The sequence below is a fragment of the Mirounga leonina genome, unplaced genomic scaffold (genome assembly GCF_011800145.1).
Source record: "Mirounga leonina isolate KUSES-001 unplaced genomic scaffold, KU_Mleo_1.0 Mir_195, whole genome shotgun sequence".
NCBI lineage: Eukaryota > Metazoa > Chordata > Mammalia > Carnivora > Phocidae > Mirounga > Mirounga leonina.
This window is the reverse complement of record NW_023270490.1, coordinates 1,865,206-1,890,596: the sequence shown is the minus strand read 5'-3', so window position 1 is coordinate 1,890,596 and position 25,391 is coordinate 1,865,206. Positions and strand designations below refer to the sequence as shown.

General features: G+C 43.0%; 1 protein-coding gene across 2 annotated transcripts in view; it reads right to left on the bottom strand.

Moving 5' to 3' along the window:
- The window catches only part of PTPN1 (protein tyrosine phosphatase non-receptor type 1), a 63,215-nt gene extending 38,081 nt beyond the window's left edge, over positions 1 to 25,134 (bottom strand). For both annotated transcript variants that reach the window (XM_035025398.1, XM_035025399.1), the window contains exon 1: positions 24,913 to 25,134. In XM_035025398.1, coding sequence (XP_034881289.1) covers positions 24,913 to 24,975 — 63 coding nt within the window. In that variant the 5' untranslated portion in view covers positions 24,976 to 25,134. The remainder of the gene's footprint in view (positions 1 to 24,912) is intronic.
- Positions 25,135 to 25,391: the final 257 nt, after the last annotated feature.

The following is a 25,391-nucleotide window of genomic DNA, read 5'->3' as shown; positions in this document are numbered from 1 at the left end:
TAATATAATCTCGTAATCCAGCCATCTAACCTATCTTCATTTAGTTTTTAAACTGGATTTTCGAAGTATTCAATCACATTAGCAAATACACTAAATCTGCCTCGCCCAATACTTCTGCAATAATTTAATTTTCTTACCTTATTACTTTACCTAGAACTTCCAAAATAATGTTCAATGAAAGCTGGATTAAGTTAAAAATAACTTCAGCATTTTACAAAGTAGGTTTGAGATTTAAGTTCTCCTATTTAAGTAGCTTCCTTCTACTCTTATGTTTTACATTTTACTTTACAGTTACATTTTAATTGTTAAGAGCTGCTAAGTAAGGCCACTTAGAATTCAACAGTTATTTTTTATCAGGGAGAGTCTAACCTCCACAGATGCTATTCTGGACAGAAAGAGCTCCCTGCCTTCTCTCACTGTCCAAACTCTAACCTCACAATCATAACTAAGTAGTTTTTCTCTTTGGGCCTTTTCCATTTGCTTGGATAAAGTCCCTTGGCAGTTATCTCCTGCTTTTAAATTTTCTCCAGCCGACGTGCTTTGAGATGTGCTGTGGAGCTATCTCATACAACTGGACAGCAGCAGCAACCATCCTGGCTTCTCTCCTGCTCTCTTCATGACTTCTGAACTCAGTCACTCTAAAACAACTTCCTTTTCACACATCTACTGTTTCTTTCCTTTTTATGTGCCCAAATTGAAAAATTCTCATTTAGAAAATCCAAGCAAGACTGAAAACCAGATCACATACGAAAATCCTATGACCACTGAAAATCAACTGCCCACATGTGTAACAACCAGGGTATCTTCTTGGTTATTTGTCCCACAGAGTAGTAGTCATGGATAGTCAGATGATCTGTTACCACCTGAGAATATTCACTCAAGAGTAAGAGCAAAGATCTCAAAGCCTCCTTTGTTACTGGTACTTTCCCTGTATGTTTACTCTTCTACTTACTCTGCTTTTTTTTAAATTACAGGCAACTTGACATTTTTATCACTGTCAGGCCTTTTTCAGACATTGTTAATACTTCAGTCCATTCTGAATGGCACTAAGTGGTTCTCTCTTGGTTAGAAACAATCCAGAGTATCTTTCAGCAGCCAGGTCAGAAACTATAAACTAGCTAAACGGTCTATAAACAACCAGTAGACTGGTAAAGTACATTCAGACTGACAATTCTGTTTTCAAACTATTTCTTTTGGTAGGTAGCTGCTTTCTTAAACAGGTTTAGAGAAAACACATAGGGGCATGACAGGGATATATGATTAGGGGAGGGGATGCTTCTTGAGGGCAGAATAAAAAAAACCCTATAATTAAAGCATCAAAAATAGTATTACTAATACAAGAGTCTATAGAAAACAAACAATACAAATAAATACAAGTAAAACTGAGGAAATCTGAATAAGATGGGCAAATTATATCAATGTCACAATCCTGGTTGTGATACTGTACTAGTTTTGCATAATGTTACCACGGGGGGCACTGGACAAAGTGTACAATGGATTTCTGTATTACCTCTTGCAACTGCTTATGAATTTACAATTATCTCCATAAAAATTTCAATTAAAAATAAAGTTGACAGGAGCGCATGGCTGGCTCAGTCGGTAGAACATGTGACTCTTGATCTCAGGGTTAGAAGTTCGAGTGCCATGTTGGGTGTAGAGATCCCTTAAAAATAAAATATTAGAGGGGCACTTTGATGGCTCCAGTCGATTAAGCATCTGCCTTCGGCTCAGGTCATGATCTCAGGGTCCTGGGATTCAGCCTCGCATCAGGTTCCCTGCTCAGCAGAGAATCTGCTTCTCCCGCTTCCTCTGTCCTCCCTCCCACTTGTGCGTGCTTGCTCACTCTCTCTAAATAAAAAAAACTTTAAAAAAATAAAATCTTAGGGGCACCTGGGTAGCTAAGCTGGTTGAGCATCCAACTCTTGATTTCAGCTCAGGTCATGATCTCAGGGTCGTGAGATTAAGCCCCAAGTCAGGCTCCGTGCTCAGAGGGGAACCAGCTTGGGATTCTCTCTCTCATTCTCCCTTTGCCTCTCCCCCCATGCTCACACTTTCTCTTGCTTGTGCTTGCATGCTCTCTCTAAAATAAGTAAATCTTAAAAAATAAATAAATAAAATCCTAAAAAAATGATTGGCAGAATACAAAATGTTTATAGTACTTATATTGTATAGTGACAGGGATAAAGCAAATTTTTATTCTTTGTTTTCACTTTATAATGAAATACAGTATAAATTAGAAATATAAGAATTCTTAACAAGGTTGAAAGGATATAATCAAGACTTTGGACATTTAAAAAATATTTTATAAAATCCCAAGGAAGAGGAGGAAAGTAAATACAGGACTGTTCAACAAATCACAGGATTCTACTATAAAGCAAATCCCTAATTTTTAAAATCTGTATAATCAAAGGGGAAGTCCTACTTTCTAGCAATAAATAAACTTCCAGGAGTCATTATCTCAAGAGGTGATATACTCTAGAGACCAATACTCTGGCCACGCATGCCTTCCCTGTATTCCTGAAAACTGCTAAGCCACTTCTAACCAAAAGGCTCGCCCACCCTTTCCTTCGGGCCTCATTTATACCCATTCAGTGACCTGTTCAAACCAGCTTAAAACCCAATCTTCAACACTTTCCTGACACCTTTTTTTTTTTTTTTAAGATTTTATTTATTTATTTGACAGAAAGAGACAGACACACACAGCGAAAACAGGAGCACAAGCAAGGGGAGTGGGAGAGGGAGAAGCAGGCTTCCCGCTGAGCAGGAAGCCCGATGTGGGGCTCAATCCCAAGACCTCGGGATCATGATCTGAGCCGAAGGCAGACGCTTAACGACTGGGCCACCCAGGCGCCCCATCCTGGCACCTCTTATGCTTCTCTCACAGCACTTCCACCACAAGATTAATCCTTTGTGTGATGGTTTCATGCTGTCTCCTTCCTAGGACCATGAAAAAGACCACAGGCTTATGTTCCTGATCACTCCTGTCCTTGTCAGTGCCTAGCACACTGCCTGGCACCTGCAGGTGCCCAATAAACTCGTGATGAATTACATGCCAGCATGATTTATATGAATTTATAGATGGCGGTCATAATGGTTTATAGGGAAAATTAGAGGATTCTTCTGTTCAAGAATAATTGTTAGGTAGATTACTCTTAAGTGCTGAGTCCTTCATGTGGTTCATTTCATTCCACAAACATTTCTGAAGGATTTACAGAAGTATCCAATCCTATACAGCAACTAAATTTTATAGTTAGCAAGAAGCAAAACAACATGCAATTAAGATTAACTTTGGAAAAAATACCTTCAATTGCCAGCATAGAAGCCTCAGATATTTTAAAGCCCAGATCTTAACCTCTTTTGTTTCTCTTTCAACTATAGCCTCCCTTTCCCTACAGAGGATATAAAGGTGTGGTCTGCCAGGACAATGCAGTATTTAGAGGAATGTCTTTCTGTTTGGGGTGGGGGCAGGGAGGATGACACCATGTCCAGTTTAACTAAGGAAGGTTCAATGTGTGCGCAATGCAAGTCCATAAGGCAATGCTGGGCCAGACACTACGTACACTTCAGGTACTGAGGACACAAAAGATGTGAAATACACGATCCCATATTCTCAGAGGGTTCACATGCCAGCTAAGAAGAAAATAAATGTACATAAGGAATAAAAATATTACTTCATATAAAATGCTAAGTATTAAAAAGGAATAGCATGCTGGAAAAAAACACTATTTGGCATATCAGAAGCTGATGGCTGTTCTTTCCAGTGGCTTTCTTTCTGTAACCAAATCCTGATTTCCCCCTAGGCAGAGGATTCCTCGGGTGGACCAGGGCCAAGAGAGCAAAGCAGCTGAAGGCAACTGTAAAAGGCCAGAGACCAGGAGGGCCTGGGTGCCATCACGGGAAGAGATCAGGAGGAAAGGGAAGCAGTTCAGACATACATCCAAGAATGAAGGTGGAAGACTTGGCCATCAGTTGGATGAAAAGGTCATCAGAGAATTGAAGATTAGGTTTTCGAGTTAGTGCAACTAAGGATAGATATGTAAATATAAGTATCCACTGATTTTATAATCACTCAATGGATTTCTCAAAGCAGAAAAAAAATAATTCTTAGTGGTTAAAAAAAAAATCAAGCTTACAAGACAAGATAAAGCAGTGGTCTACATCACAAAACACATCCTCAAAAAGCATGCGAAAGTCTACAGAAACCTATTTACTACAAAAAGAATGTATTAGAAAATATATAAAATCTTTTGGGTATCCCACTGCTGATCCCATTTTAAAAGAATGCAGCATATTTGCACAGGTAAAAAAAAAAAAAAAAGACAAGTGCTTGAGTAATTTTCTGGCAAATTACACATTTTTCAGACGAAATGCTAGTAAATTACAGAGAGAAAAATCTAAAGTCTCATTTGGATAAGATTTGCTAAAAAGCAAGACCCATTGTGACAGCTTCTATAAACCAGACAAACCACCCCCCCTGCCGCCCTGACTCTAGTGTGCCCATGATTAAGGGGAAAAAAACGCCAGAAACTTCCATCACACTATGCCAGAATGTACTTGTGGAACAATCTGTAGTTCTGGGGAGCCGCCATGTTCCTCCTTCAGCTCCACCTGACCCATCTTCTTGATTACAGTGATGCCAGACGGAACCTTTCAGAAGCAGTACATCAAACCCTCCTTTCCGGGTGTGCACTGCATGGTGTCCCTTTCTGCTCGGAAGGGAAATAGCAGCCACCAAGTCAGGGACAAAAAGCTGGGTATGAATAAGCAGAGAAGCTCCAGCTCTGCAGTCTCCACCAGCCAGTTTAAAAGTGTGAGCTGCTAAAAGAGGAACGAATGCTCAGGCCTGCTCTCTCCATCAGCTAACAGCCCATGTCCGAGCATTCTGGTAGTGTTTGGTGGAGGACAAAAATGAGGTACAGGTTGAACTGTGTGTTCGGGGAGAGGGATGTAGTATCTGCAGGAGAGGAGAGGCCTGGAGTAGACGCTTTCCCCCAACACTGCCGGGGCCAGGCCCTGCTGCGCCATTCAGCCCTCCCAGGTCCCGTCTGCTAGACTGCCTGGTGTGCCGGTCCTTGCCCAAAAAGACAGACTATCTTTGTACCATGTGAAACAGGAGTCAGGCCGTAAGAGACCACAGTCAAGACCTACCCTAAGGTTTAGCCTCTCTCCTGGCAGAAGACATCTTGGTCTCTGAAATACTGTAGCGGACAGTTTTAGAGGGGGTAACTAGGAAGTGCACCGTATCATGTCATGGACTGCCATGGAAAGGTCTTCTCTGAAAACGAATCAGAGATCAGAACTGCAACCAAGGGAGGCGATGTTAATTATAAAAGCTGTTATTTTCTGCAATGGGATATACAATAGAGGAGAAGGAGATTGAAATTCATTTGGTTTATAAAGTTTAGTCATCTGGGATTCTATAATTTCTCACAGCAAAAATAACATGTGATAACTCTGCCGCAACATTTAATTTAGAAAACCTCAAAAAGACTATACATTTCTTCCAAAAGCAGGAGACGGATAGGGTATTTGGTTATAGACCAGAGGCAAAGCCCCTGCTCAGAAGCAACAAAATGGCAACCAAGGAAAAAACAGGCCAATGCCTGCGGACCCCAGAGAAAAGCAAATAGGGGGTAAGGAAGAGAGAGCCAGGCTCAAGAAGAGTCCCTAGAAGCTGTCATCGCTCTCCAGCCCCAGAAACTCTGGCCTAACTGTGTTCCTCTCAGCTCTTATCTAGCCCCTGCATCCCTGAATCCAGCCTGCCTCCAAAATCCACACGAGTCCATACTTACATGGAAGCGAGGAGCAAAATCACGTTGAGTGCCAGTGTCGCACGGAAAGGGAGATACTAATCCATACCCATACCCGCCCTCCCCACATACACATACATACATATTACGCCCTAGATGGAATCCGGAATGGTTCTTATTTGTAAAATCACTGTTATTGTGTAACACTAATCATTATCACATACACTAATTCTAGGGGGACAGTACCTATTATATTAACAGGAATATTTCAGGTGTACTGATTAAAACGGTTCCATGGGCGAGCTTGGAACTTAATCATTATTTATAACACTGATTCTATAGAAAACTATGTTCAAAGTGCCAGACAACCAACTTTCAAACTTTTGAAGCAGACACATTTGTGTATTAGGGACTGTCTGTACTTTCACGCTTGGTTATCATTTTGACTCTATGCCAGACAGAAACATCCATCTGAACATAGTTCCTGTGAACTGACCCAAATAGGATTTAAGGGGATGCTTTGGATGGTAATAAATGTTGAGGTCCTCCATGACACGGAAGACTGGCTATGGCTTTTATCCAGGCCTGTCGATTTAAAAAGGACTATATGGGGGTATTAAAAAAAGCAAAACTCATGAACACAAAATTTTGCCACAAACTGACCCTGTTCTAGTCCACAGACATATTGTAGTTAGTTTGCCGGCTGTTTATTAACACCCCTCCCAACGTGCTTGAGCCTGTGCTTGCTTCTATCATCCATCCTCCTCAATGCACCCTAAATGCACAGGCAGCGAGCAACAACAGATGCATCAGACACAAGAGGCAGTTTATTGCTAGTTCGCAGGCAGTCAAACGTCACGAGGTACACAGGAGCAAACCCACAGAGTTTGGTTACCATGTCTATAGCCAACACCACATGCCCTGTATCCTTATAGGGAAGCAGCCTCAAGATCCAACATGTCGGTAATTGCTAGTGGTGGTTGCGGTAGCCATGGGGGGGTGGTGAGGAGGGGAAGCAAAGAAGGGGGAAAATAAAACAAAGAGTACGATTGTGGGTGGGGACCCAGTGACACACAGACTGCAACATGGGGACTGAATAAGTATGCTTAAACCCAACACACTGGAACACAAATGCTTATTGCTTCCCACACAATCTTCTACACGTTTTATAAGACTCCTACCAACAACCCTGTCTTTAAAGCTGTTTCTACTCTGTTCTTAACTGTTCTACCTCTGACCCTTCAACCTTGTTTACAGGCATTTTTAGGTTTAAAAATCTCGGTAAATAGGGGCAACTGGCTGGCTCAGTCGGTAGAGCATGGGGACTCTTGATCTCAGGGTCAAGCCCCATGCTGGGTGTAGAGATTACTTAAAAACAAACTAACTCAGTAGCTAACGTGGAGAATTCAGATCTGCTGCTCTAATTGACATAAGCAGAACGAAGGCAGGCAAGTGCTATAATCTAATAGGAAATCTCTATTCCGTTTAGACTCAGTTACTCTGATGAAAGGCAATCCTGGGGCTCCAGGAAAGTAACACATCTGGAGGAAAGGCCGCTGGACCAGGAAGAGCAGGATTCCCTTCAGGTCAGAGGTCTGCTCTACAACCATTTAATCACGCGGGGGCGGGGGGGGGGGGCTCTCAGTTCACTTGAAGAACAATCCTCACCCCAAGTCGTTTACCATAATGACACTTTTAAAATAGATGCTCTGCAAAAAGTGCTCTGCAAATTATAAAAGTGCTTCTATTCTAAATTCGATTACATTCACATAAAAATTCCAGTTTAAAAGAAAACCCTAAAAAAAAAAAAAAAATCAAATACAGTAAGAAGCCAAACCAACCCTAAGTATCCCTTCTTCACCAGACTAGATGTGTCATTCCGCTCCAAGCTATAAAGCCGAGCTTGCCCAGGCAAGAAACAAGGCTTTCACATTTATTTTTATTCCTCTCCTCCTCTTCTCCATTCAAATAATACCGCTTATTTCATAAGATCCAGAAGAAGACGGAAAGGTAAAGATCCACAAATAATAGAATAATCTTCAGGGCTGAACCAAAGATAATATGTTAAGAAAAAAGTGAAAAACAAAAACAGTGACTTCGTTTCAGATGCAAATGCTTCACCTGCCCAGAATTTTTTTTGCTCTGAACTTTCTGGCAAGATCCAAATCTCAGGAAATTCCAAACAAATGAAACTCTAAAGGCAATTTACTTAGGAAAAAGGATCTAACTTTAGAGACCCAAGCACACAGCCCCCATTCTTGCCTAGTTCTTTACTTTTACAGAGTTGCACCAAACCAACCACAAAATCATATGCTAACAAGAGCTTTGCTTCCTGCAAGTTGACAACTCTCTGGCTTTTAATAAATGCCTCTATTTCCTGTCAGCATTGGTCAGTCCCAGCTACCAAGCCTATGAAGTTTGAGCGAGGGAGACTTTCATACCATGGCTGTCTCTCATACTTGGCCAGCATGCTGGAACACAACAGCTAATAAGCCACAGGGAAATTGCCCCTCCAGATTGGCATGGTCTGTGCATGGCACAGGAAGGCAGGAAGGGAGGAAGACAAGGACAGATAACAGATGAGACTTTGTTCCACTAAGTGTAGTATGTGTGTATGTGTATACATAAACATATCTGGGTTTAGGCCCCCCCAATGAAATTAAATCCGAGGACCTAGAAGGCACTCTGAGGGAGACACCCAGAATTATACATGGTTGTCCCTCAGAAGGGGCTTCTAATCTTACCGGGGGAGGGAGGGTATGTCAGACACAGAAAATTAATATAAAACATAGAGAAAACAAAGTGTGTACTAAATCGATGGTGGGTCAGTAACACATGGTTCCCACAATACTATAAACTCGATGCTTCCCTATCAAGCAGTTCGTGAACCTTCTTTTTTTTGGGGGGGGGGAGTATAAGGGGGAGGGAGAAAGAGAATCTCAAGCAGACTGCCCCGTGAGCATGAAGCTCGACACGGGACTCGATCTCACAACCCTGAGATCATGCCCTGAGCCCAAGTCAAGAGCCAGACCCTTAACCAACTAAGCCACCCAGGCACCCCAATTCATGAACATTCTAAATAGCACAGCTCATCTATTCATTCAGGAATGACTTATTGGGCACTTTCTACATGCCAGGTACTATAATGGGTACTAAGAGATACAAATGACTAAGACAAAAGCAGTCCTGACTCTTTTAAGACTTGACAGATGACTTGGAAATTGGTTGGTAAACAGGCAATTAAAGAAGAGTAGATATGATTACAGTACAACCACACAACATGCTATGAAAAGGGAAATATGGGGGTCATGGGAAGACCTGTAAGAGGCACCTAACTTGGATCTGGGGAAAGGGGAAATCAGAGAAAGCTCCTAAAAGAGGATGCCTAAGATGCGACTGAAAGGAAGAACTAGAATTAGCAAGGTAGAATGTTCTACGCAGAGGAAACAGTACATGTAAAGGCTCTGTGAGAGACAGAGAGCATACCATTTCAGGAACTAAGAGTGTTTTGCAAGAATGTGTACGTGCATGCTCTGAATTCAAGGGCCATTACTACTTCCTGAGCGAATAGCTGAGACAGCCCCAGAAGAAACAGAGGCAGATGAAAAGGGGCAGTGTGGGGAGACCCCTGAGGAACCTCCCCAGTAGAGGATCAGAGAAGAAGCCCAAGAGGGAGATCAAGGACTAGCTAGAGAAACAGAAGCTATAAAAAGAAAGAAAAAGGAAAAAAGAGCAAGTTAAAGAAAAAGGGGTTAGAGAAAACTGAAGCAGCAAACAGAGGTCAGCCGTGTTAAACAGTACTATGATAAGGATGCAAAAAATCCACTGGATTAGCAACAAGGAAACTAATAGTGACCTTCTCAAGAATTATTTTAGTGGCTTGGTGGGGTGGAGTCTAACTTCCCTGAGCCAAAGTGACTGGAAGGTGAACAATGGACACCGTGACCTATTTATTTCAAACACTTCAACTGGAGAAGGAAACTAAAGAACAGTGGCTGGATGGAGAGTCACAGCTGGAGGAAGCCTGAGAATGGTTAAACGGTTCAAGTAAGATGACAACAGAGAGGGAGGGTGAAGGACACATGCCTACAGGGTCACTAACCTGTTAGGTTCAAGATGCCTTGAACAGGTGAGACGGGCAGGGGTCAAGAGCACAGACCTAAGGGTTGCCTCAGACGGGAACGAAGGGTCCCTTCTTGTGAGAGAAATGAGGTAGGAAAGATGGCAGCTGAGTTTCAGATCTGACAGCTAGGGGTTGGGGAGAGACAGACCTAGGCTGAAGACTGGATTTCTAGTGGCTCACTTTGCAAGACTGGGAGATTCTCTCCACTTAGAAGATTTTCTTCCCTTAACACTTAGGGGCCTGGGCGCGGGGAGAGAAAGGCTGGTCCAGGGCTAGAGCTGGTCATGTAAGCTGAGAGCGGGCAGATGGGCAAAAGGGCTAGGAATGTTGGCAAGACAGCATTTCAAGAGTCATGACCACTGTGTAAGAAGGGGAGAGAGGACTTGGGGCTGGGAAATCTGGATGAGGAGAAAACCCAGAAATGGCGAAGTAACTGAGTGAGGGGAGTGTGGAAGCACAGGATGCTGAGATTGCAGAGCACGGGGTCTGAGTCTGAGATGTCTAAGGGAGAGGAGATCGCAAGGACCAAGGCCTGCCTACGGGAGGGAGGTAGCAAAAAGAGAGGGACATGCAATTTCCAGGGATGAGGTGGGGATGCTGGGCGGCCTGCCCAAATGAACACTGACATGGCCCAGGGGCGACAGCAGCCTTGGAACAGAAGACCCTGTTGTGAGTCCAGTAAATGAAGAGGAGGAGGCAGAGATGGGGGGGGGGGGGGGGGGGGGGGCAAGTAATTAAACACTTCTCCAATATGGCAATGTATTGACTAGGAGGAAAGCTTGACCAACTCCTCTGATTAAGATACACACACCCCCTACATCTCCCCTCCAACCCCAAGTGTTTTCACTTTCCTTAGCAAATCAATGAACCAGGGGTCTTATCCAGAGTCTGGACTTCTATAAAGAGTGCCTTTTTATAATTATTTCTTATTCACTTTCACCTTAAAAATGGTACCTCCCCTGCCACTCCCTGCAATATTTTGTCCATTTGATGGTATGTTTTAGGGATTCTGTTGAGAGGCTTGTGAACTATTCTTTTTCTACTCCATACATCTACTTCTGCTATGTTCTACAGACATGGATATGATTTCAAAATAAAACCAGAACACGCACACACACACGAGCGTGCACGCGCACACACGGCCATGCACGCACATGCTTAATCATCCCACTCACCATTAAAGGAGAAATAGTCAAAATGTCTTTTTTTCTACTTAGTCATCTATTGGTAAAGAAAACTCTCCTTTTCAAATATTTAATTAGTAATCAATGACTATTTTTTATCACAAGTAGGACAAATTCTGCATGTAAACTTCACAGCTAGAATTAGAAGAAGGGAAAAGGGAAGAGGGTTTGCAGATACCAATTTTGACCCCTTCTATATGGCAAGGAAGGCATAGTAAGCACGTGAATGAGAAACAGGCAGTGACCAGTAAATCCCTCAGAATTTCTCAGATGAACATTTTTGTCTAAACTTAAGCAATCGTAGTCTCAGAATTTGTAATCATATCCAAAGTGTTTAAATGCCTAAAAATTAAATCCTATTACAAAGCCATTTAAAAGTAGGATAATTATCAGCAAATTTAAGTTATTTTATAAGGTACTTGACTTGAAAGAATCACTCAAAGCCATCTGTGTACCAAAAACTGCTAATAAACAGACCACATAATGGGGTAAGTCAGCCAGCATCATTAAAAATACCCTTTAAAATTCACAATGAATAATTGAGACCTTCATTCTCATAGTGTCAGCTGCAAATCAGGGGTCTGACCACATACTTTCAATTTACTCTTAGCGAGTCAGGCTTAGACTTCAAGTATTTGGCCTATTAAACTATATAATAACTCTGCTAGTTGTACAGACTGAAGCAGATCTGCATCAACTCTTTACACCAAAGTTACCAATCACTGCAGTGAGTACTGCATTTACTTGCCTACTAAGTGCAGCATGCTGTGGACGCTCTCAGGCTGTAAGCTGATGGCACACAAACCTCCTCCTGAAGACATCTACACAGATGACCCCGCTGCATGGGGGCATGTGGTCAATGCCATGATGTAACCTCCACTATGCCATCCTACTAGAAGGGTTCAGAGGCCATTAGCGCAGTCAAAGTAAGACGTAATGGCACAGGAAACAGAAAAGGAGGGAGAAAGAAACTATATATGGGAAGGTATACAATGCACATGAATTGTGTGCATTGTATGGGGATGGAAGGAGGGTTAAAACTGAAGAGAAAGAAAGTTAAGTATGTTCCCATGCTTTCAAACATAGGTAATGTAACACTTAATATGAAGGGCAAGGAGGAGCATGCCCAGATTAGGGGTCTGGAGAACAGACGGGGCTCACGGCTGCTTGCTCTTGGGATGTCCACTTAGACATTACTTTTATAGGCTATCCTTACCTGACAGCGCCTCCATCTGTTTTTCCTGCTCTCAATGCCAATTAACTACTTCTGAGTATGCCCTGGGCCCAGGCCTGTGACAGTTTTTACCACTCTGAACTGGGACTGTCTCCATTCAGCCCCTTTGCTGGCTGGACTATGAAGCTTCTAAGGGTGAGGACCAAGTGTGTCTTGTTCACCACTTACCCTCACTGTCTAGGGAGGCCCTAGCACCCAGGAGCTGTTCATGTATTTGTTGAGTGACTGAATGAATGGACTCTGCCTGCAAGAAGCTTACAATCTAGAACAGAGAGGAAATGAGGGTGGATGAAAAGTTTCATGGAGAAACTGGTCTTTAGGTTGATTTTCATTTCACATATACAAAAAAAGTATAAAATGGCTAATGCCATCCCGTCACATGATTTAGGGGTACTAAAACACTGAGCTGGTTTTGGGATCCCCTTTTGGGATTCAGCTTTGGGGGGAAAGGTACAAAACTTGGAACAAAGACCTTGACTGTCTAATAATGGTAAAGAATCTTCCCTGTCTATTGTTTGTTCTCATTTCTCATATACAACATACCTCTATGGAATAATAGATGCAAGAAGGATCAAAGGAAAAGAATGACCTACAATATAACATGTCCTTCTGCTCCTGAACAGGGATAGAGACCTTAACAACACACATTCTTTATAACCTGTATATTTATTTTACTTGTTTCATGGCTACCATTTATTTCATTCCTTGACAGAGTAAGGTAGAGAAGCCATCTAATCATGAGTTCAGACACACATGACAAATGGTATCATCCCTAACCAAGTCACAAAACGAGTCATTAAAAACAGTACTTCTTTGGTTTCTCAATGCAAGCATATTTGGGCAACTCATTCTTTTTATCAAGTCCCAATTTAATTTCCATGTTGGTCATCAAAAATAGTTCGTGGAAATAGCTGAACATGGGACAAAAATACACTTACATTCAGGCACCCAAGGTGGAAAACATTGGTGGCAGCTTCCAACTTCCTCAAAATAGCAGAAGGGGGCTGAAGATGAAGAGGGAAAGGGGGAAGGGCAGGAAGAAGCACCTGGTTCAAGATTTCATCCTGGATTTTAATGTCAAGGGCACTCTCCTAGGCATTTTCACACTAGCCACCAAACTTTATCTCTGGCTAGTCTTCCCTCGCTTTGATCTTCCCTGATGACAGTATACCAGCTACTTAGCAAGGCTAAACATCTTTTTAAAATCATCTTAATTCTAATACTAGTATCAAATGCCAAGAAAAAAAAAACCCAACCTAGACTAGAAGCTGCAAACTCAAGAGCATCCAAGGGCTGGGTGGTTCGTGTAAGGGAGGGCAGCATGACCCGCCGTGGAGCTGTGCTAAACTGAAGAACACACACGTGTCCATCCAGCAGGAGTGGTGCCCCTCAGCCTAGCAGACCATTGCCAAGGTAGGCTCAGACAGGATAGTCCTCAGACTTTTCAAGAGAAGACCAGAAATCCAGATTTGTATGTCACTTCTCCTGATTCAGAAACAATGACAAAAATTTAAACTCTTCTTAAAAAACAAAAACAAACAAACAAAAACACTGTGTGGACCCTGCAAAATAGGACTGCGGGTGGCCAGTCTGACCTCTAGGGTAAAGGGCAGAAAACTGGGTAAAGGTCTCAATCTACAAACTCTCTATGTCCTAATAAATTAGGAGACTTCGCACAATTCTTGTCTCTCTTCGCAGCTGTGCACCGGCGTGAGCATGGCCACAATGCTGCTGTCAAGTTGGATTCAGGACACAGGAGATCTCAAGCAGAGAAGAACGTCAAGGCTCTGACACCTAATTGTCCTCCTAAAACATTTCCTGCTTATTAAAGACCAATTTATGATGCATAATACACAGCAGTGCATGTAAAGCACTTTGCACAGCACCTGGAGCACAGAAACAGAACTCAATAAATGTTAGCTGTTTAATGGGTTCTATTACGAATGAGGGTAGAACATGGATCAGACTGTGCATTTCTCCCCTGAATGGGAGGTACTAGTCCAATTACAAAACCCAATAATCCTTTTTAGACATAAAAAGGATTTCTAAGGAAAGTTTCTAAGGAAACAACATTGACATTCATCAATGTGGTACGCAGTAACTTTATAAAATAATCTGATTTACGCTCTCACTGGGCATTGTAATTATTTTTAAGGACATAATAACGGATTTTTAAAGTTTTAAGTGGAGTAAAGATCCATCTCACTTTTATTTTTTTAATTTTTTTATTTTTTTTAAATTTTTTATTTATTTATTTGACAGAGAGAGAGAGAGACAGCGAGAGCAGGAACACAAGCAGGGGGACTGGGAGAGGGAGAAGCAGGCTTCCTGCCGAGCAAGGAGCCCGATGTGGGACTCGATCCCAGAACCCTGGGATCATGACCTGAGCCGAAGGCTGACGCTTAACGACTGAGCCACCCAGGCGCCCCCCATCTCACTTTTAGATAAGGGGGAATCACATAACATATAAAGCTACCAAATCCAAAAAGAGTAGGACACGAAGCCCCAAGTTTTCCAGAAAAGTTGCCCTATTCTCCTGGCTCCTCGTGCGACTCTGCAGTTGTAGAACGTTAGCTTCGAGTCATGCTGTAAGGCGATCTCGTCTAATCACCACATTTTACACATCCTGCATGTAGCTCTTTCAAGGTCCCACAACAGTCGAAGGCCAACCGAGAGCCCGAACCCAGCCGTCTTTTTCCATTACCTCACAGATCCCTGGGGAGAGGTCTGTTCAGGGTGGTTGGTTAAGGGTGGTAGCAGGGCAGCCTGGGACTAAAGCTTGGAAACACAATTGTCCTATGTGAACTTAACTGGGGACAGATTTAAGGCCCAGCCCTTGGGAGCAAAAGGCCCTATCGACCGAAGGCACAGGGTGGGGAAGGTTTCTGATACACAGCCAACCAAAGCCTCGCTTCAATAGTACATCTCAGGGTCAGTCATGCACTTTTAAAAACCCTCTAATATTAACTGTGCCCTTTTAGCCACCAGCTTGGAGCAAGAGTTCCAAACCTCTATGAAAGAATCTAATTCACTCACTGGAAAAGTAGAGCGGTCACTAAGCAAAGGAATTAATGATTTTAAAAGGATGTTACTATGCTTCAACTGTCCAACTTCCAAAGTACTGAAAAAGTGTTTTGTGAAATGCAGGCCACTTGAGAATATAGATTGTGTCCTACATTCGAAATCTTTCTAGAAAGCATGTTTTAATGTCAAAGGATATAAAGCAAGCTGTGAACAGGAGACTAAAATTAGCTCAAACCACAAATAACCTAACACACTTATCACTTCCTTATGATCAACCTACAAAAATCAACATTAAAGGAAGGCATTTACAAAACTAAGGGTGTGACGCCAATTTATGCCTTTAACTTCAGCTGTATCTTTTCTTCCTTCTAAAACAGACCTGACATGTAAACATCCCCCCAAAATGACATTTATTAATTTGAAGACAAGTACGAGGGGAACATTTAGAGCTAAGTTTTGCCCTGTAAATAAAACAGCATGTACCGTGCAGTTCTTAAGTGGTTAGAATGGTAACCACCTCCTCAAACTGAAGATAGGAAATTTTAGAGGACGGACCACACCCATCTCCAGCTGCACTTCACACCAAGAACTAGGGACACGCTCGACTCCTACTTCAAACCGAAGCTTGCCTCCATCTCCTAAAACCATTTATTTCCTACTTTCAACAAGAACATCTTCCAGCAAACAAAGTCTGTTGGGAAACACAAAAGTTTCTTGTCATCAAACAGTGGAGCAAGTTGCAAAAGGAAGCTCAGTTGACAAATACACGTTCATTAAAAAAAAAAAAAAAAACCACAACAAAAAAACAACTAGGTTTGTTAAACTTTTACAGTGATTCTCTCCGCATGATGAATATGTTTTGGTAAGTTTTCTGGAGAGAACACAAGCTCACAAAAGACAGAAACAAGTGGTTAAGGAAAGGTGTGGTAGAACCTGCCAACGACCTCTGTGCGCCCAATACTGTCCTCAAACGCTCAGAAGCATTCTTCCCAGCAGGCAGAAAAATAAGGGAAAGCAGCAGACCCGGGTGCTGCGCTGCGGCAAGAACAGATGAAATCAAATACCGCTTACGACACTAGTTATTTGCAGGGTATGCTAAGAAAAACTGTTAGTGGGAATGTGAAGGAATATTTAATATACTTTGCTAGAAATGGTACCATCATGGGTACATAAAGGATCCGTTAAAACCCAGAATCACAGGGATGTGGATTCTCAAGGACTGTTCAAAAGACGTGACCAGCTACCCTAGCGTAGCTAAATCACTGGGTGCACGGGGGACTGCTCCAGAAATGTGGCTTTGAGCCGGTAAGCCTGATGTGGCTTAATGCAACCTCCTGACCTTGCACCATTCCACTGCACCCCCTCACCCCACCCCAGAGGAGGATGACCCAAAAGACCCTGGCAACGGGGAGGTGGTATCCAGGTCGTGGAGAACAATAACAGCGATGCTCCTAGATGCTCCTGACTCTAAGACACTGTAAAATACAGTCCCAATCAGAGGAAAAACAAAGCAGAACAACAAAGAAACACAAAACAAAATACCCTCCCCCCCAAAGAAGACCACGAAGTATCTTCTTAGAGGCACCTTCTCTCCCTGCAAAAGTGAGCTGCACGAGTACTTATGACCTAGTGAAGGCATTTCTTTCCTTAGCCCTTGCAGAAGCAAACTAAGCCCTATTTGAATAATGAAGCAGGACAAAATCTAAAAGAGATAAATATAACAGTGACAAATGTTTAACCATCAAGGGAATTTAAAGCTCATTTACCACATTACGCTAAATGCAGCTTGCCTATTTGTTCTCTTGAGTGAAGTTATATTCAGAAGTGATTTCATCCACAGGCATTTTTAAGTAACCTCTTGTTCTTAAGAGAACTCCAACTATTTGGAATAATTACTTGATGTTCGCTTTCCTGTAAGCAATTCACCATAGTGTATAATTTTCTGAGTAATCAGTACTCATCAGAATAAAAACTAGCAAAGCTGTTCAGTGAAACTTAGTGTGGCAATTTTAAAATGAGATTCCTCAAAAGGAAGAGATGCACCAGTAAGAAGCCCATTAAGTAAGAAAAAGAGTCAGGGGAAAAACATTTCATGAGAATAACAGATCAGGAAGACTTTTTCCTTCTCCAATCACTAACTAATACATTTAAAAAACACAATTTTGGAAACCTAGTTTTGCTATGCTCATCTTATCTTTGCAAGTGGTGTCGCTTGCCCACAAAAGCCACAAACACAGCCGAGGTTTTTCCTTCTTCATCTGTAAAAGAAAACATGCCCCACTCAGTCTTTGGGAAGCCTCTGCAAGTAAGAGAGAAGGACCCTAGGACACAAGTCCACTTGGGCCCAAAGCTTTACTTCAACAAGTGGTAACCCCTCAATCAGGAACCTGAATTTCCCAGCACAGTACCAGATTCAGAGTAGGAAGCAATGGGCGACGTGGAAAACAAACTGCCTCACTAGAATCATAAGCATTCAGAACTGCAAACTGAATCATGTCACATTTTTTTTTAAAAGACCAAAAATCATTTATTAATAGTTGTTATTTCGTCTGCAGTGTGATTCGTACCACATCCCATCAATGGATATGGGGGACTAGACTTTTCTTTGGCTATTTATTACAGCAGAAAAAAGTCTTCCACGTGAAATGGTCTTGTTTCCAGTTTTCAGACATTCAAAATTTATAAACTGTTAGTAAGATACCCGTGATTATGTCACGCTGCCTAGCTAAAAGGGCAGTAGCCAGTGAACTATGAAGTCCACTTCTACAAAGTATTATTTCTAAAATGCTGGAGACTTAGGTACTTTCTTCTCAAATATGGCAGCTGTGTAAACTATCATACTATTCAAATGAAGTTTAGACCAGATGTAGGTTTCTTTCTAAAATTACATCATAAAGGGCAGCTACCCTTCGGGTACCTAGCTGGGGTTGAATCGTTCGTAAATTCTCAAGAATCAGTTCCTCTACCTTTTACAGGAAAAACCACCCAACTGCTACTTAGAGAAAAACTGCAAGCATATTGCATATGTCAGTGCTACTCATTTTCCCACATTACTAAATCACATGAACCCTGCTGATTAAAAATGTTTAATACTTCTTGTGGAAAAAAAGACTCAATTCTTTTGAATTGTTAACTATACTCACAGATGACTCGTATACATTTTTGAGCCTAACTGTACTCACCAACCAACACCCACACCTTACAAAACTGAGTAACCGGGCGCCTGGGTGGCTCAGTTGGCTAAGCGACTGCCTTCGGCTCAGGTCATGATCCTGGAGTCCCAGGATCGAGTCCCGCGTCGGGCTCCCCGCTCGGGAGGGAGTCTGCTTCTCCCTCTGACCCTCCTCCCTCTCATGCTCTCTGTCTCTCATTCTCTCTCTCTCAAATAAATAAATAAAATCTTTAAAAACAAACAAACAAACAAAAAACTGAGTAGCCACTGCAGTGTTTACAGGGATGACTTCGGGAACATTAAATTCTCTTTGTGAGTACATTACAGACTTTTATTACTTGACGTGAACCCAGTGATTAGTTAGGCCAGGATCACTTTTACAAAGGAAGGGACTGAAGAAGAAAGTTAGCACAGTTAGTGACAGAGCTGGCACCAAAATGAAAGCAAAAGATTCAACTACTCTCCTGGCCCGAAGGGTGGTCTGATCAAAGACCAAAAAACATTTGCCTTTACCATTTATACTTTGGGGGGTGGGGGGAATCACAGACTTTGTAAGGGTTGTTACTTTATGGAGAACCATAATCAAAAATATTTTACAGGGGCGCCTGGGTGGCTCAGTTGTTAAGCGTCTGCCTTCGGCTCAGGTCATGATCCCGGGGTCCTGGGATCGGGCCCCACGTCGGGCTCTCTGCTCGGCCGGGAGCCTGCTTCTCCCTCTCCCACTCCCCCTGCTTGTGTTCCCTCTCTAGCTGTGTCTCTCTTAAATAAATAAATAAAATCTTTAAAATATATATATATTTTACAAACCAACCACATGCAAAGCCCTTCCAGAAGGCACATGAGAACATGTCAAGAGGGATGAGGACAGAGTAATTCAGTAATTCTTAGAGCACCTCCAATTCTCCTATTAAGCTCATCTCAGTCCAAGTACAAATTTGTCATTAAATGTAAAGTTCCTATAAAACAAACTGCTGGCCTCAGCTTCTAGTAGGTAAGAAGTCAAGCCTTTCCTCCAAGCCACCAGGGCAGGTGGTATTAAATTGCCTCAGTAGGCCATACCTTAAAATGTGGTGATTTTCTCCAAGAGTGACCTCTGCTATCAGTACTACTAATGCAGGCTAATCTAATTGTTTCTATCACCCCCTCCCCACCTAGAATGGGAGCTGGGAAACAGGTCTTGTCCGTCTTCATACTGCCAGAGCCTGGCACAGTCCTGCCAACCAATTTTATCCCAACATTTCTTAGGCACTTTGTGCCAGGTGCAGAGGACACCAAGATGAATGAAAGAAGGAAAAGCTGACCTCAACAGCTTGGACTCCAGAGGATACGGGCCCTGATGGAAAGAAACAGTGCCTTTAAGAGCAGGGCTTTAGATGAGATAGGTATGAAGCTGTCTGGAAACACACACGCAAAATCCAAAGCGAGGAGGCACACATTTGAGCTGGGAGACACAAGATAGATTGTGGGAAAGGCAGCCTGGACAAAGTGTTAAGCCAAGACATAGAAGAGTGAAAGCTAAGGATGATGTTGGGGGACACTGTACCTTCTAGTGTGGCTAGAATAGAATGTACATGGGAGGGGATGGCTGGAACCTGGCTGCCGTGCTAAGGAGTTTGGACCTTACAGATACTACAAAGGCCCTAGAAGTAGTTCAACAGAGTGATAGTCTCAAGTCTGTTTTTTAACACAATTATTCTAGGGATAATGTCAAAAATATACACGGTGGGTGGGGGAAGATGTGAAGAAGCTGTGAAGGGACCATATTAATTCGTTACCAGTTTCCCTCGTTTCTGTGGTGTGGAACTAAAAATGACAAGTGTCTCATAAAGAAGATTTGAGAACCTAGACCCCTGTAGTGGTAGAAAGGATGCCAGGGTGGCCAATCAATGACATGTGGTATAGAGGGAATCAAGGACTATCCCCAGCATTCATGGATATTCAAAACATGCACATCAAATGACTGGTACCAAACTATAATGTCCTGGAAACAATGACCCAGCTAGACTTCCCATTTTCCCCCCAGAACATGGGCAGTAGGAAGAAACACGCCCAGCCTATTTGTCAGTATTAGTTGGTGACAAATTAACCAACAAATTAACAAACTGACAAAGTAACAAAAATGAACAAATTAACATAAACACTAAGGAGGAATACCAGCTTGCACAAAATATGCAAGGCTCGAAGGGTAGGTTTACAAAAAAGTACCTGCTTAATAAAACCATGGCACAGGACAAAAATTGCCAAAAGGATTCTGCAAACTAAAGATCAGAAAATAGACAACTCAAGAAGGGGGATGGGGGAGAAAAAGAAAAGGCACAATTATTTCAGCAGTTTATAGTCTGAAAAACCCTTACAGGGCATGTTTAAAAATGTGTTTCTATTATGAAATTCACTATACATTCAATTACATTATTCAATACCAGGTATTTTTATAGGTCTGGGGGAGCCATTCATGCTAAAATGTAAACACAGTGAGGAGGCTGTGGAGCCCAAAAGTTGATCAACTGGTAACTGAAAATCGTCAGCATCACCATGATTCCCTGGCTCACTTTTGAGAGACATCTGATACAGTTTACATACTTCCAAAAGTACCAAAGTATACCTATAAATATGCCAGGGATGCCAAAGACATAATCATAGCAAAATGTCCTCCCCTCCACTATTTCTACTTGTGCTCCCAGTTAATTTGAGTCCAGACAATTACAGAGGTCTTCCCACCATTTCCAAAATGGTGATCAGACACCTAAATTTAGTTCACTCAAACCACGGCTACAGAAGAACATTTAGATCTAATGGGTCACTCAAGATGACTAGAACTTCCCAATCTCTCCATGTCATTTCCGTTTGTCTTTAAGTGAGTCATAGTGTATAGATCTTCCTCCCCTGCACAAAATACAGTTTTTCTCTGAAGAGAATGGTATTGATATAAGAATTATTAGGAAATTTTAATATTCATCTGCTTGGACTGTGACAATAGAAGCTGTATACAGCAGGAAGGAATTTGAGTGAACTATGGTTATAACATGGTTTTAACCCAGTCAGGCATTCGATCATATTTCATAATAAAAGCAGCTATAAAAACAAATGTCAATTGGAAGAGTGGCCCACTTTACAAAGCCTGCCTCTAAAATGGAATAAATCTTGACTTCAAGTCATGAGCTATTGTTGCAATCTCCTTTATCTGAAACAATCACATCATTCACACTGAAAAATAGGAACAGAGAGTCAGAGAATCAAAGAACTGGAGATGAGACAAACAGCAAAACACCTGACCCAAACCTTAAACTACAAACGGAGGGCAGCTCATTAGCTATTTTCATTCATTCCAGCCCTCTCCTCTCTCATTCCGGCTCTGAAAACCAATCCCTTTCCCCGAGTCTGCGATCTCTTTCCTCTTCTGGACAGCCAGACCAACTCAAACTCCAGGCTACTATTACTTCCACTTTTCAAAACAGGCACACAATCGCTTAAATGACAGAAAACAATTTTTAAAACCATCTATCTACATATGCTATCAAAGCTGACTCTTTATATATCTAAATGCTGATTAGTATCTATGCGATTAATAATTAAAAACACAGTTATGCTCATTTTATCAAGTTGAGATAGCACAGAATCTTTGCCTGAAACATTTGTTTCCTAAGCCACCACATTCCTCGGCATTCAAAGTCTACTTCACCCTTTGTTCTTCTCCCAATTGTTTCCAAGTTTTTGCATCTTTTTGCTTTAATTAGGAAAGAAGTATAGTGAGAAATAACTGCACTGCCTCATTTACAAAATTTTAAGCCAAAATTACACATTATTTTTCTAATCACCATAGACTACACAAGCTCAAAATGACTTTGGTAGAAGGCTGCCCTCACTGTGACATGCTATAAAATATTAATTTTTTACTTCTACTTTCTGCCAACGATGCACACATTTCTTTGAATTCTTGAAAAATAATGGTTTTGGTAAACTGACACGCACTTTGGGAAATTTGCCACTTTAGACTCAAGGTCATTTGAACTCTACATTTTTAAAAATGCCCCAGTTGCCCAATAAAGAGCCACTTTCAAACTCAAAAAGGAGAGGAGATTCTGATTTCAATTTTAGAAAAGAAAAATATCTGTACGGTATAGGTGAGAAAGCCTATAGTGGACAATTGTCTAAAATAAAAAGAAACCACCTCCAGGAATGTGCAGTCCACTAAGAAGCTGGGGAAATCTCAACACATTGCAATGCGACTAACTCCTGGCATTCAAATGTGGTAGACACACATAAGAACGATGAGGGAAACCAACATGCTTCATGCTGGTGGCATGTGCAACACAGTTTTAACAGTGCTTGGGTGATGGATTTCCCACTCTGCCCTAAAACAGTAAGAAATAAAATTCAACCAAGAACTGTGGGGTTTTTTTTCCTGAGGAACTTTTTAGAATATGAATTTGTTGTTGCCAGCTTAGTTTCAGTACAAAAGATTTTCCCCAATGCTTCCTAGAGGCCATCTACACTTGTGATGGGGTATATTCTAATCAATACTTCGAACCAACAATTTTTTCATTTAAAGCCACTTGAGACTCTACTGCATTAGATTTGATGCAGAAAATTTGTCTACAGGGGCGCCTGGGTGGCTCAGTCGTTAGGCGTCTGCCTTCGGCTCAGGTCATGATCCCAGGGTCCTGGGATCGAGTCCCACATAGGGGCTCCCTGCTCCGCAGGAAGCCTGCTTCTCCCTCCCCCACTCCCCCTGCTTGTGTCCCTGCTCTCGCTATCTCTTTCTCTGTGTCAAATAAATAAAATCTTTAAAAAAAAAAAAAAGAAAATTTGTCTACACATTCTCAAAGTTACTAGTGGAATTCATTCAATTAACTCAGCGATGAGACAGAATACAAATTTCATATATTGATTCAGCATACTTATACAGATTACAGTGTTACAAATATTAGCCTATCAGAAGTTAATATCCATTACAGTCCTAGTAAGAAGAATCCTGTCAGATAAGTTTGATGCAAATCCACATGAAGCCAGGCCTGCCAAAAAAAGGCTTTTGTTAGTCAAGCATACCAAAGAACTGCTTAAAGCTTTTTCCCTTTTTAAGTGGAGCTCAAAATAGACTTTAATACTACCAGCTGATGGATCTCACAATTTGCCTTTTGAGACTATAAGCTGAAAACAGAATAAAATGCATTCTCCCCTTACACAAGTAACAAAAATCTCCCTATTCTGTCCATCGCCTATTTAAAATACCGAGTGTGGTTTTGGTTAATCCTCTCACAACCCCCGCAATGACATTTAATCAGAAGCTCGTATTTTCTCTAGAGAATTTAGCTGCTTATGAAAGCAGACCTTCTCGTGTTGTTAATCTGATGCTGCCGATAGGTGAGAAACCCTACCTTTCTAACTTTTTTATTCATGAACCATGTAACCCACAAGGAGATGAAGACTGGGAGGACTCGATTATCTCAGCCAGGGCAAAAAAAGATAAGATGCTCACTGGGGAAAGAAGCTATTTTAGAGAGGGCAAAAAACGTTAACCTTCCCTGTTTCCTGCCTGAAAGGGTAATATTTTGGCCCCAGAAGAGTGAGTATTGCAGGTCTTCTGGCTGAAAAGCGCTTTGGCCTGATCATCTCAGGGCTTGCCACTGCTCCTCATTCAGCGCACAGAGCAAAAGTCTCTTCCTCTGACAGATCCTCCCTGATCCCCCTTGAGGTGGCCCACCTTCCAGGCAGTGACTCTACCCCGTTGTGGTGTTTGTTTTCGTCACAGCATTTGTAACAATCCGAAATGATTTGCTCATGGGTTTGACTGCCCGATTCGACTCTAAGCTCCGCGAGAAATAGGGTCTTGTCGGTCTCGTTCTGCAAACACTACTTCCAGCGCCATGCCCAGCATAGAAAAGGCACGCCAATTCATGTTCACTAAATGAATGAACAGGAAGGGGGAAGAGGACTGTCATCCTTGGGACTTGACACACACTCAGACGAGGGGAAAGGAAATGTGAAGGAGGGAGGGGGGAGTAACCCTTTCCCCAGGGAGACAAAGGAAGAGAGTCTGAGGTGGTCCAGCCTAGAAAAGGAAGTAGTGGGGGTGTTCCATCAACCCCAGGGGACAAAGAGTGGCTAAGCAGGGGGGCGGGGTCAGGGTGCGAGGGATTCGCGCTGAGAGCACCGACCGGTGGCCTCCAGGCTTGAGGGGTCACCCGGGCTGGAGGATATAAGGTGGGTGGGGAATCAAAGGGGTTTGAGAGGCCCCGGAGAGACGCAGGCCGACCCGGGGGACAAAGAGAGAGGAGGCCGGTCTCTGCCGCCGTCGGATCGAGTCCTCACGCAGCACGGCCGAGGCGGAGAGTGAGACCCAGAGGGAGGACCGGGCCCGGGGGTCTGAGAGGAAGGTTCTCGCGGCCTAAGCTAGGGGCCTGCCGCGCTCCGGGGCGCTACCCCACCTGGTAAATGGCCGCCCAGCTCCCGGCCTTGTCGATCTGCTCGAACTCCTTTTCCATCTCCATGACGGGCCAGGGCGGCTGCTGCGCCTCCTCCTGGGCCCACTGCACCGCCTGCTGCTCTAGGCCGCGCCGCGCTCTCAGCTCTGAGTCCCGCTGCAAGGCTCGACTCCCGCCGCTACTGCCGCCCTAGCCGCCGCTGCTTCTTCATGTCAACCCGGCAGCCGGAAGTACGCACCGCGCTACCGCGGGCTCCGCCCCCGCGTGAGAGAACCAATCAGCATTCGAAAATGTCGGCAAGCACTTCCGCGGGGCGGAGCCGGGGGGAGGTGCTGGGGGAAGTGGCCTCAGCCCCGCGAGACGTCCGGCAGCGTGCGCTCCCTCCCTCCTCCCGCCTCGGGGGCTCGGGGCTTGGGCGTGGCCCACGCCGGTTGCCTAGGCGACCCTGGGAGCCCCGCCCACGGAGCGTGGGTTTGCAAGGC